General features: G+C 39.8%; 1 protein-coding gene across 1 annotated transcript in view; it reads left to right on the top strand.

Moving 5' to 3' along the window:
- The first annotated feature begins 797 nt into the window (after positions 1–797).
- LOC128684315 (all trans-polyprenyl-diphosphate synthase PDSS2-like) overlaps positions 798–13,376 on the top strand; it is a 37,843-nt gene continuing 25,264 nt past the window's right edge. The window contains exons 1-4 of the mRNA XM_070097161.1: positions 798–1,058; positions 3,762–3,959; positions 4,865–4,993; positions 5,292–5,490. Coding sequence (XP_069953262.1) covers positions 916–1,058; positions 3,762–3,959; positions 4,865–4,993; positions 5,292–5,490 — 669 coding nt within the window. The 5' untranslated portion in view covers positions 798–915. The remainder of the gene's footprint in view (positions 1,059–3,761; positions 3,960–4,864; positions 4,994–5,291; positions 5,491–13,376) is intronic.

The following is a 13,376-nucleotide window of genomic DNA, read 5'->3' as shown; positions in this document are numbered from 1 at the left end:
TTTTATTCAGGTATACACAAATACAGTTACATAGATTATCATACATGGATTATCATACGTAGATAACCTGGGATAACCCAAAAAAGTCAGACAAAGTGACTTATTTCCATAGTTGTTAATTATGTTATGTTCATTCTTCTGACCAACCTTCATGGACGCAGATTCATTAACAACGAAAATGTTGTATGCTATATCTCGGTGTTATGGATACTGGTTTTTTTTTTTGGTCAGTCTGGAGGCCAAGGAAATGCCATGGTTCAGTCCCTGCCCAAGAATGTGGAATCTCTGGAAAATCCCAGAAAGGAAAGTCATCTTACTTTCTCGTTCCATTGATTGACATTTGGCTTCCAAGAGCCATGATATCACACTTTCTATTTCTATTCTGTTGTGTGAGTGATGGAGTCAAGCAGCAGCAGATGTTGCTGTTAGATATCAACCCCTTCACTTCAAACTTTGAAGGGAAGTATATCTTAATGTCTTTTTTGGGTACATTCAAGCGGCGGGAGTCATCATATTAATATACATATGGTTCACAACGGTAAAAATTACCAACATTAGATCATGGAGAGGTGGTTGACAAAAATATATCTTAAGGGCAAAAATTGGTCACCAAAAAGATGTATAAATTTATTTATTATTGGTCGAAAAGCTGTTGGAACGCATTGAGAAAGTAATAAATAGAGTTTTAGACATGAGTATTATGGGTCAAGTCTGAAAAAAATAAGAGGTAATTGTAGGTTATATAAGTGTGTGGTGTGAGGTGAGGGAAGTGTAGTGGGAGAGGAAAATATAAGAGAGGTTCAGTGTGCAGTGGGACGCACCACTGACAACAGTACCTGGCAGACTCCTGCTGCTCTATTTTTTTATATTATTTCCTGTTAGCATGCCCCTGGTGTCCTGGTAATATCCTGAAGCATGAGCAAGAGTGCAGTGGGTGTGTGTGGGCGGCTGGTGAGGTGTGCAGTGGGCGGCGAGGGGCGGTGGGTGGCTGCTGCTGCACAGTCACCTGCGGCAGGTGGGTCTCTGCTGCCGCAGGTGCAGGTGGCTCCCCTCCTCAGGTGGGTCTTATTTAACTGTGTAGTGGTGTTTGTGGGAGACTTCTGGCCATAATGTGACGGTTGAGCTCCAGCTCTTGCCACAGCCACAACTGGCCTTAATTTTATATATAACTATGTAGTAAATAGTTGTAGAATTATAACTAGGGATAATTTAAGTCAAGAAATATATATCTCTCTTTTCCTGAGTAGCTGGATCGGTAGTGCACTTAGCTCACACACTAAGGTCCGTGGTTCGATCTCTGGTACGGGTGGAAGCATTACGATGTGTTTCGTTAAGATACCTGCTGTCCCTGTTCACCTAGCAGTATATAGGTACCTGGGTGTTAGTCACCTTACACCTACAATCCCTGTACACCGTGGCCTGGTGGCTAAAGCTCTCGCTTCACACGGTGGTCCGGGTTTGATTCCCGGCGAGGGTAGAAACATCGGACGTGTTTCCTTACACCGATTGACTATGTTCCCTTTAAGTAAAATAGGTACCTGGGTGTTAGTGGACTGGTGTGGGTCGCATCCTGGGACAAAACTGACCTAATTTGATGGAAATGCTGTGCATAACAAGCAACTTTCTATATAGTAGTATGTCACTGATGTCAGCTATGGTCTGTATACCTTGTACTTGTAGAAATATTATTATTATTATTGTCTTTAAAACACTCGTATAGTAATATGGTGTACAGGTCCTAAACTTTAGTTGATTGATAATTTATTCCTTTAAATGTCCAACCCCTCAAGGAAGGTTCCTTGATGTTGGTGAGGGGCTCTTGATTTAGGGAATTGGATCTGTGCTCCAGTTCCCCGAATTAAGCCTGAATGCCTTCCACATCCCCCCCCCCCAGGCGCTGTATAATCCTCCGGGTTTAGCGCTTCCCCCTTGATTATAATAATAATAATAATAATAATAATAATAATTTAAATGTCCAATATTAGGCGAGTTCATTTTCTGGAAATAACAAGAAACTTAAATTAACTTTAGGAATCAAACCTAAAATCACCTAATACAACTTTCCTTCCTCTGCCAGTGGTACATTAAGGCCTTGGTTTTGTTGCATCCAATGGAAATAAGTCACTGTCTGACTTTTTTGGGTTATCCTAGGTTCTCTACACATATGCTGCTATGTATGATAATTCTATGTAACTGTATTTGTGTATACCTGAATAAACTTACTTGCTTACTTATTTGCTAAGGAATGTTACATGACTAAATGCTAACCCTCGGTTGTCTCTCATGTGCCGCTCACAACAAAATAAGTTTATTCTTTTGGGTAGTATCTCGAAATAAAAATTTTCACGAGAATAAAAATTGTTACTGGGGTAAAATAATGGCCTGAAGTTCAGACCTGGACCAAAGTTGGTATTTGCCCACATATGAGCACCTAACTGATGTAGCGAGGGATAACCCAATAGTCAGTCAGGACTGAGGACTGGTACTGGTCATGGTGTGTGGGCAACACTTGATGTATGATGTATGTAGGATGTATGATAGCTATGGGCTTAAGCTAACTGTGGCTGGTGTATGATGGGACATCCATGTGCCGACTAATGTAGCTGTGACTAGTGTATTACTTGTGATTTGCATTGGACCTAACCTAACTGGCTTACCCTATGTGTTGCTAGTGCAAGTTGTCACAACCTGCAGCCACATCTGTTGCTATTCTGTATGTGACTGCCTTCAGCATAACCAAACTTTGGCTAGTGCATGGCATGATGGCCATGACAAACAGCAGAAGCAGGTCCTATATGCATATATGATCAGAACACTATCAGTTTCAGTATGGTTTTCATTACTGTTCTTTAGAAAGTGTGTACTTCTGTAAGAAAAGAAATAGTTGAGGGAAAAGACAAGTACAGTACAGTACTGATAATTAAACTTTATTGTTTATTGGAATTATGTTTTAATGTAAGTATTTTTGTATTAATTCAGTAGAGGCTTCCTGAACATGTTTTAGGAATATATTTTTGTGAATTTTATTTTACATTCTGTATCTGAATGTTGCAAGATTAAATTTTCTGTATTAGCATTAATCCTATATGAAATGCTGTACAAACTGTATGCTTTGGATTAATGCTGTATAACCTATAATGTTTTTCATAAAATCTCACCTAAATTTGATCTTGCTATAAATAAATTTGTTGTACTGTATTTTCATTGTGTATAGTGGAATACAATTATTACCTGTACCTAAATGCTAATCTTTATAAAATGCTTTACTCTACCTACAGTATCGAGGAACTGCTAATTTTTATGGATAAATCACATTGAGGCATGACTTTCTTAAATGTTAAAAAAATATTTTAAGAATAGCCTCTGTAATATAATTTTTTTTTTGTTGATAGGAAATTTAAGTGTCTTCAGTAGGAGTGATAAAAAAAAATTAAAATATATATAGTTATTGTATATTGTTTCATACTGAAGTTCTTAAGAAATTTCTTATGTTGGCAGTTTTGCATAGTACCTAAATAAGCACATTGTTTGTTGAAAATTTGTTACTGAAAAGCTGCATTTTTCTTTTTGACATTTGAACTGTCATATCTGAGTGCCTCTGTAAAGACAGTGATTATGTGTGAATGGTGGTGAAAGTGTTTCTTTCTGTTTTGGGTCGCCCTGCCTCGGTGGGAGATGGCCAACGTGTTAAAAAAAATTGACTTGCTACAAAATTACTAGTTACTCAAAGAAATTTATTAATGTTCTTAATATTTTCTCAGCCATGTCCACAAGACTTATAGCACTGTACCACAACAAAAGCCAGACTGGAATCGGGCAGTTAGTGATGCGGAGAAGATTGTTGGCTATCCAACTTCCTACTTGACCCTCCGTTCCTTGTTGTCTGACGAGATGTCCAATATTGCTATTCACATGAGAAAGCTTGTAGGTTCCTCTCACCCATTGCTGAAGACTGCCAAGTGAGGGCTCAGAAGTTTTCGTTGGTATTTTGCCATTCAACATGCATTAATTAGTCCTGCATTTTTCAACTGCCTGAAAATTTCAGTTCTCTCAGGCTTTTTGCAGTTGCATTAAGTTTAAAAGATTTTTTGAGTTCTGATTAATGACATGCTGAAAAAAGAGTGTAAACTTAATGTTCTAAAATTGATGCATTAGTATTAAAAAAAATAATTAAAGTAGTTGGTAGGCCGATGTGTTTTTTTTTTTTTTTTCAAATTTATTGTTATTAGTGATTCCTGATAAAAGATCAGAAATGTTACAATGGCAGCATTAATAATTTTGTAGAAATCAAAAGATGTCTGCCACAAAAAGGGGTATACATACATCATTTTTAGCTATGTACATCGAGCATCTAAAGATGTTTTGCTATCCAGGGAACTGCACACAAATGTGAAATGGGGTCAGTAGTCCCCCCAATGGCCAAGTATTTTCCTCTTTAATTTGGTTTACCATCTTGCTTTTTGTAATGCAGTACAGAGGTGTATAAATTAGTGACTCCTCATTTTAGTAGACTAATGGGGAAAGAGGGTGCCAGTTACATTTCAGTTGTGAGAACGTTTTTTTCCGTGGCTGTGGCTGTAACGGACAATTTCTGATTTAACAGACTTTGTCCATTTGCTTCTAATTGGTTCCTGGTTGCAGATATTGTCCACTTAATTCCAAAATTCATTAAACTGGAGTCTGTTAGATTGAGGTTTAACTCTAAGATTTTTATCTTCAAATACACTGGTAATCATTATATTTTCTAACAGTCTTCAACTTTCCCTTTAGATTTTACACTTTACACTTTTGCAATACTCATGTGTATAGAATACTGTAGTTGGTTTGAAAATATAGTACTCATTAAATTTTTTTTCACTATTAGGAGGCTGATTTACAATGGCCGTAACAACATGCAGACTCGAGGGCTCATTGTTTTACTAATTTCGAAGGCTGCTGGACATCTTAACCCAGAGGAACTTGAAAAAGATCAGCCAGCAGGAGTGTCTCTTGGGTCAGTATGGAAGATTACGAAAGTTTTAAGTTTTATTTTATAGTTAAATCTTTCATCGCAGTAAGTTGATTATACTGACTCAGGAAATCACAATGACACGATTGCAAACAAACCACAGTACAGGCAGGGATTGAGCTCTTGTGAATTCAATTTCCACCTGTACTGTGGTTTAAATTGTGCTGTATTGAGTGTAGTCTTGTTTTGGAAGCTTAAAAAATTAACTTTAGTTTAACTTAAGAGTTTTTAATCTTATTTTTTTATATATATATGATAATTAATACTCGTGTAATTGTTACAGTCAGAGAAGTTTAGCGGAGATTACAGAGATGATTCACACGGCTCATTTAATCCATAAAGGAGTTGTCAACCTGTCCCCAACAGTATTTGATGGTACCACACTTCAAGATATGGAGTTTGGAAACAAGATTGCTATTTTGTCTGGTGATTATCTCCTGGCTAATGCTTGTACTGGCTTGGCTGCACTCAGGAACACTGTGGTGAGTTGGCTAGGTTTTTCTTTCTATGCTCCAGCTCTTATACTAATGAAATATAAAAAAAAAATTGTGTGAATGGTGAACTAGTAGTGGCACATAAATTCTATTGCTTGAAATTTGTTTAATACTAGTAACTGATCTGTGAAAGATGAGGTGAACCATAGAATTGATGAGGGGAGGAGGAGAAAGGTGAGTGGTTTATTGAAGCATAGGTGAAGGCCTAGAACATTATCCATGGAGGCAAAAAAGGGAAATGTATGAGAGTACAGTATAGTGGTACCAGCCTATATGGGTGTGAAGCATGGGTTGTGAATGTTGCCACTAGAGGGAGGCTGGAGGCAGTGGAGATGTCTGAGGGCAATGTGTTGTAAGTAGTAGTATGCAGAGAATTCATAGCTTGGAGATTAGGAGGTGCAGGGTTACTAAAAGTATTATCCAGAGGGCTGAGGAAGGGTTGTCGAGGTGGTTTGGAGACTTAGAGCATGGAGCAAACTAGGATGACTTGGAGGGTGTATAAATCTGTAGTGGAGAGGTGGGGTAGGGGCTGCCTTAGGAAAGGTTGGAGGGAAGGGGATGAAAGTTTTTGCATGGAAGGGGTTTGGACATCCAACGAGCATGTGTGAATGTTAGGTGTGAGTGGATTTTATGACTTGGTGTGCTGTTGGAGTGCGGGCAAGATAACATTTACGAAGGGATTCAGGGAAACCGGTTAGCAGAACTTTCCCTGGAGGTAGGAAGTACAGTACCTGCATTCTGGAGGAAGGGTGGGGGTTTTTAGATTGGAGGGGCACATTAACTATAGTATTGGCATGCCTCTGGGAAGACACTGATGGAGTGACTGATGGCAAAAGTGTTTCTTCTTTTTTGGGTCATCCTATCTTGGTGGGAGACAACTGGTGTTAAAAAGAAGGAAATGCAAAATTCTCTGAAAGTTTGAACGGACTTCTTGGGAGTACCTCCCAAATTCCTGTGCTGCTGCAAAAAAAGTTCTAAGAACGTGCAATATATTAATAGTTCCAGGGTGCACCTTATTGTCAGAATGTTTTGCCTGTGCAGCAGTCTTTTTTTCAGGCAGATACAGAGGTGATTTTTATGCTGGAGACAGTGGAAGAAGTGTAGACAATTCTTAAGGTGTTCAGTTTTTGAACCTTGTTTGTGGTGTTCAGTCTCATGGCTTGAGGGACTGAACACCTGAAAATTACCTTTCCATTTCTTCCACTGTCTCCAGGATAAGTTGCTTATATATTCAACTGAAGCCTCCTGAGTAGGTGAAATCCTACAGCAATGAACATACCCAAGCATTGTTAATGCCTTGTTCATCATCTTGACGATTTTTTTTTATTAACACACTGGCCAATTCCCATCAAGGTAGGGTGGGCCGAAAAAGAAAAACTTTCACCATCATTCACTCTGTCACTGTCTTGCCAGAGGTGCGCTTGCACTAGTTATAAAACTGCAACCTTAACACCCCTCCTTCAGAGTGCAGGCACTATACTTCCCATCTTCAGGACTTGAGTCTGGCCTGCCAGTTTCCCTGAATATCTTCATAAATACAGTGGACCCCCAACTTAGGATATTAATTCGTTCCAGAATGCTGTTTGGGTGCTCTTACCAGACAAATTTGCTCCCATAAGGAATATTGTAAATTAGATTACTCTGTTTCAGACCCCCAGAAATACACTTAGAAAAGCACTTACAAAAATACTTAATAATTGTTCGAGTTGGGAACTGTTTGTAAGTCGGGGGTCCACTGTATTGCCCTACTCGTACTCCAACAGCATGTCAAGTCCTAAAAACCATTTGTCTCCATTCGCTCCTATCTAACATGCTCGTGCATGCTTGCTGGAAATACAAGCCCCACACACAAAGCCTCCTTTACCCCCTCCCTTCAGGATTTCCTAGGCCAACCTCTACCTCACCTTCCCTCCACTACAGATTTACAGTCTTTCTGTTTTGTTCCAACCTCTCTACATGTCTGAACCACCTCATCAGCCCCTCCTCAGCCCTCTGGTTAATAGTTTTGGCAATTCTGCACCTCCTCTTTATTTCCAAACTACAAATTCTCTGCATTATATTCACACCACACATTCCCCTCAGGCACAACATCTCCAGTCCCTCCAGCCTTCTCCTTGTTGCAACATTCACCACTCACGATTTGCACCCACATAAGAGCTTAAGTATAACTATACTCTCGTACATTCCCTCATTGCTCCCATGTACAAAGTTCTTTGTCTCAGACTCCTCAGTGCACCACTCGCCTTTTTTTCCCTCATCAGCTCTGAGTCGCCTCATCTTTCATGGACCTATCTGCTGACACGTCCACTCCTAAATATCTGAATACATTCACCTCCTCCATACTATCTCCCTCCAATCTGATATCCAATCTCTTGTTACCTAATTTTTTTTATTAACACACTGGCCAATTCCCACCAAGGCAGGGTGGCCCGAAAAAGAAACTTTCACCATCATTCACTCCATCACTGTCTTGCCAGAAGGGTGCTTTACACTACAGTTTTTAAACTGCAACATTAACACCTCTCCTTCAGAGTGCAGGCACTGTACTTCCCATCTCCAGGACTCGAGTCCGGCCTGCCGGTTTCCCTGAATCCCTTCATAAATGTTACTTTGCTCACACTCCAACAGCACGTCAAGTATTATAAACCATTTGTCTCCATTCACGCCTATCCAAGCCCCTCGCACACAAAACCTCCTTTACCCCCTCCCTCCAACCTTTCCTAGGCTGACCCCTACCCTGCCTTCCTTCCACTTCAGACTGATACACTCTTGAAGGCATTCTGTTTTGCTCCATTCTCTCTACATGTCCAAACCACCTCAACAACCCTTCCTCAGCCCTCTGGATAACAGTTTTGGCAATCCCGCACCTCCTCCTAACTTTCAAACTACAAATTCTTTGCATTATATTCACACCACACATTGCCCTCAGACATGACATCTCCACTGCCTCGAGCCTTCTCCTCGCTGCAACATTCATCACCCATGCTTCACACCCATATAAGAGCGTTGGTAAAACTATACTCTCATACATTCCCCTCTTTGCCTCCAAGGACAAAGTTCTTTGTCTCCACAGACTCCTAAGTGCGCCACTCACCCTTTTCCCCTCGTCAATTCTATGATTCACCTCGTCTTTCATAGACCCATCCGCTGACACGTCCACTCCCAAATATCTGAATACATTCACCTCCTCCATACTCTCTCCCTCCAATCTGATATCCAATCTTTGATCACCTAATCTTTTTATCCTCATAACCTTACTCTTTCCTGTATTCGCTTTTAATTTTCTTTTGCATACTCTATTCATCTATACTCTATTTTTGCATACTCCACATTCATCCACCAACCTCTGCAACTTCTCTTCAGAATCTCCCAAGAGCACAGTGTCATCAGCAAAGAGCAACTGTGACAACTCCCACTTTGTGTGATTCTTTATCTTTTAACTCCACGCCTCTTGCCAAGACTGTCGCATTTACTTCTCTTGCCTAATTTTTTTTTTTTTTTTCAACAAGTCGGTCGTCTCCCACCGAGGCAGGGTGACCCCAAAAAAAGAAAGAAAATCCCCAAAAAGAAAATACTTTCATCATCATTCAACACTTTCACCACACTCGCACATTATCACTGTTTTTGCAGAGGTGCTCAGAATACAACAGTTTAGAAGCATATACGTATAAAGATACACAACATGTGCCTCCAAACTGCCAATATCCCAAACCCCTCCTTTAAAGTGCAGGCATTGTACTTCCCATTTCCAGGACTCAAGTCCGACTATATGAAAATAACCGGTTTCCCTGAATCCCTTCAATAAATATTACCCTGCTCACACTCCAACAGATCGTCAGGTCCCAAGTATCATTTGTCTCCATTCACTCCTAACACGTTCATGCACGCTTGCTGGAAGTCCAAGCCCCTTGCCCACAAAACCTCCTTTACCCCCTCTTTCCAACCCTTTCGAGGACGACCCCTACCCCTCCTTCCTTCCCCTATAGATTTATATGCTTTCCATGTCATTCTACTTTGATCCATTCTCTCTAAATGGCCAAACCACCTCAACAACCCCTCTTCTGCCCTCTGACTAATGCTTTTATTAACTCCACACCTTCTCCTAATTTCCACACTCTGAATTTTCTGCTTAATATTTACACCACACATTGCCCTTAGACAGGACATCTCCACTGCCTCCAACCGTCTCCTCGCTGCTGCATTTACCACCCAAGCTTCACATCCATATAAGAGTGTTCGTACTACTATACCTTCATACATTCCCTGCTTTGCCTCCATAGATAACGTTTTTTGACTCCACATATACCTCAACGCACCACTCACCTTTATTCCCTCGTCAATTCTATGATTAACCTCATCCTTCATAAATCCATCCGCCGACACTTCAATTCCCAAGTATCTGAAAACATTCACTTCTTCCATACTCCTCCTCCCCAATTTGATATCCAATTTTTCTTTATCTAAATCATTTGATACCCTCATCACCTTACTCTTTTCTATGTTCACTTTCAACTTTCTACCTTTACACACATTCTCAAACTCATCCACTAACCTTTGCAATTTTTCTTTAGAATCTCCCATAAGCACAGTATCATCAGCAAAAAGTGTGTCAATTCCCATTTTGAATTTGATTCCTCATAATTTAATCCCACCCCTCCTGAACACCCTAGCATTTACTTCTTTTACAACCCCATCTATAAATATATTAAACAACCATGGTGACATTACACATCCCTAACCTGAGCCTCACTATCCTCATAAAAGCTCTTTACAGCATTTAGTAACTTAGCACCTATTCCATATACTTGCAACATCTGCCACATTGCTCCTCTATCCACTCTATCATATGCCTTCTCTAAATCCATAAATGCAATAAAAACTTCCCTACCTTTATCTAAATACTGTTCACATATATGCTTCAATGTAAACACTTGATCTACACATCCCCTACCCACTCTGGAGCCTCCTTGCTCATCCGCAATTCTACATTGTCTTACCTCTAATTCTTTCAATTATAACCCTACCGTATACTTTTCCTGGTATACTCGGTAAACTTATTCCTCTATAATTTTTACAATCTCTTTTGTCCCCTTTCCCTTTATATAAAGGGACTGTACATGCTCTCCGCCAATCCCTAGGTACCTTCCCCTCTTTCATACATTTATTAAACAAAAGTACCAACCACTCCAACACTATATCTTCCCCTGCTTTTAACATTTCTGTCATGATCCCATCAGTTCCAGCTGCTTTACCCCCTTTCATTCTACGTAATGCCTCACGTACCTCCACCACACTTACATTCTGCTCTTCTTCACTCCTAAAAGATGGTATACCTCCCTGGCCAGTGCATGAAATTACCGCCTCCCTTTCTTCCTCAACATTTAAAAGTTCCTCAAAATATTCTCGCCATCTACCTAATACCTCCCTCTCCCCATCTACTAACTCCCCTACTCTGTTTTTAACTGACAAATCCATACTTTCCCTAGGCTTTCTTAACTTGTTTAACTCACTCCAAAAATTTTTCTTATTTTCATTAAAATTTCTTGACGGTGCCTCTCCCACTCTTTCATCTGCTCTCCTTTTGCACTCTCTCACCACTCTCTTCACCTTTCTTTTACTCTCCACATACTCTGCTCTTCTTATAACACTTCTACTTTGTAAAAACCTCTTGTAAGCTACCTTTTTCTCTTTTATCACACCCTTTACTTCTTTGTTCCACCAATCACTCCTCTTTCCTCCTGCCCCCACCCTCCTATGACCACAAACTTCTGCCCCACATTCTAATACTGCATTTTTAAAACTATTCCAACCCTCTTCAAACCCCCCCCCCCCCCCAGTACTCATCTTTGCACTAGCCCACCTTTCTGCCAACAGTCGCTTATATCTCGCCCGAACTTCCTCCTCCCTTAGTTTATACACTTTCACCTCCCTCTTACTTGTTGTTGCCACCTTCCTCTTTTCCCATCTACCTCTTACTCTAACTGTAGCTACAACTAAATAATGATCCTATATATCAGTTGCCCCTCTATAAACATGTACATCCTGGAGCCTACCCATCAACCTTTTATCCACCAATACATAATCTAACAAACTACTTTGATTACATGCTACATCATACCTTGTATATTTATTTATCCTCTTTTTCATAAAATATGTATTACTTATTACCAAATTTCTTTCTACACATAGCTCAATTAAAGGCTCCCCATTTACATTTACCCCTGGCACCCCAAATTTACCTACTACTCCCTCCATAACATTTTTACCCACTTTAGCATTGAAATCCCCAACCACCATTACTCTCACACTTGATTCAAAACTCCCCACGCATTCACTCAACATTTCCCAGAATCTCTCTCTCCTCTACACTTCTCTCTTCTCCAGGTGCATACATGCTTACTATAACCCACTTTTCACATCCAATCTTTATTTTACTCCACATAATCCTTGAATTTATACATTTGTAGTCCCTTTTCCTGCCATAGCTTATCCTTCAACATTATTGCTACTCCTTCTTTAGCTCTAACTCTATTTGAAACCCCTGACCTAAATCCCATTTATTCCTCTCCATTGAAACTCTCCCACCCCCTTCAGCTTTGTTTCACTTAAAGCCAGGACATCCAGTTTCTTCTCATTCATAACATCCACAATCATCTCTTTCTTATCATTTGCACAACATTCACGCACATTCAGACTTCCCACTTTGACAATTTTCTTCTTCTTATTCTTTTTAGTAATCTTTACAGGAAAAGGGGTTACTAGCCCATTGTTCCCGGCATTTTAGTTGACTTACAACACGCATGGCTTACGGAGGAAAGATTCTTATTCCACTTCCCCATGGATATAAAAGGAAAAGTAATAAGACCAAGAACTGTTAAGATAAAGTCAAAGAAAACTCGGATGAGTGTGTATAAATAAACTTTACATGTATGTGTAGTGTGACCTAAGTTTGAGTAGAAGTAGCAAGACATGCCTGTAATCTTGCATATTTATGAGACAGACAAAAGACACCAGCAATCCTACCATCATGTAAAACAATTACAGGCTTTCGTTTTACACTCGCTTGGCAGGACGGTAGTACCTCCCTGGGTGGTTGCTGTCTACCAACCTACTACACTAATATTGTATGCTATTTAATGATATGGTTCTATGTTAGAAGGGAATATTGCATTACAGGCTTAGGAACTTTAGAAATGCACTGGAAGTAAAGAGAAGTGTAGAGTAAATGTGAGTAGAAGTTGAATATTTAATACCATCTTGCATGTTCAGATGGCAATCCTGTCGGTGCAAAACTTTCGATAAGCTTCTTTTACACCTCTGTGACAAGATAGCAGTATGGTATTACTTCGGTGGTTGCTGTCTGTCAGTCACCTATATTACTTTTAATCTTTAGTGTTGTGGTGATTAATTAGTGAAACTGGAGAGTGAGATAGGGTGGTTGTGACTGTTGGAGATTAACATGAAAGAATGGGCAAACCCCCCCCCCCCCCTCTGCTTCCCTCACTAGGGTCATGAAGGGTTAACGATGTCCGAGAGTGGTATTTATACTTGCTAAATGACCCACATGGGCTTAGCACTGCTTTAATATAATTTTCAATCATTTCTGTATTATATAGGTTTTATAAGCTACTTTAGATGTGTTACAAAGTTCATTATAATTATTAAGCTATAGGATTAACTATTTGATTGGCTGTTGAAGTATAGGTTTACAACACAATCTCCCAAACTTTGTGATTTATGGATGGTGCATAAAGCAAATCCATTATAAAGTAAAAGAGATTTTTGAGATATTGAAAATTACACATTTCTTGACTGTTTATCAAAAATTAGCTAACACCTGGCTGTTAAAAAAGTTTTGCTTGAAGACCACAGAG

Source organism: Cherax quadricarinatus, chromosome 4 (genome assembly GCF_038502225.1).
Source record: "Cherax quadricarinatus isolate ZL_2023a chromosome 4, ASM3850222v1, whole genome shotgun sequence".
Lineage (NCBI taxonomy): Eukaryota > Metazoa > Arthropoda > Malacostraca > Decapoda > Parastacidae > Cherax > Cherax quadricarinatus.
The sequence above is the reverse complement of the archived record's forward strand: the minus strand, read 5'-3'. Positions and strand labels throughout refer to the sequence as shown.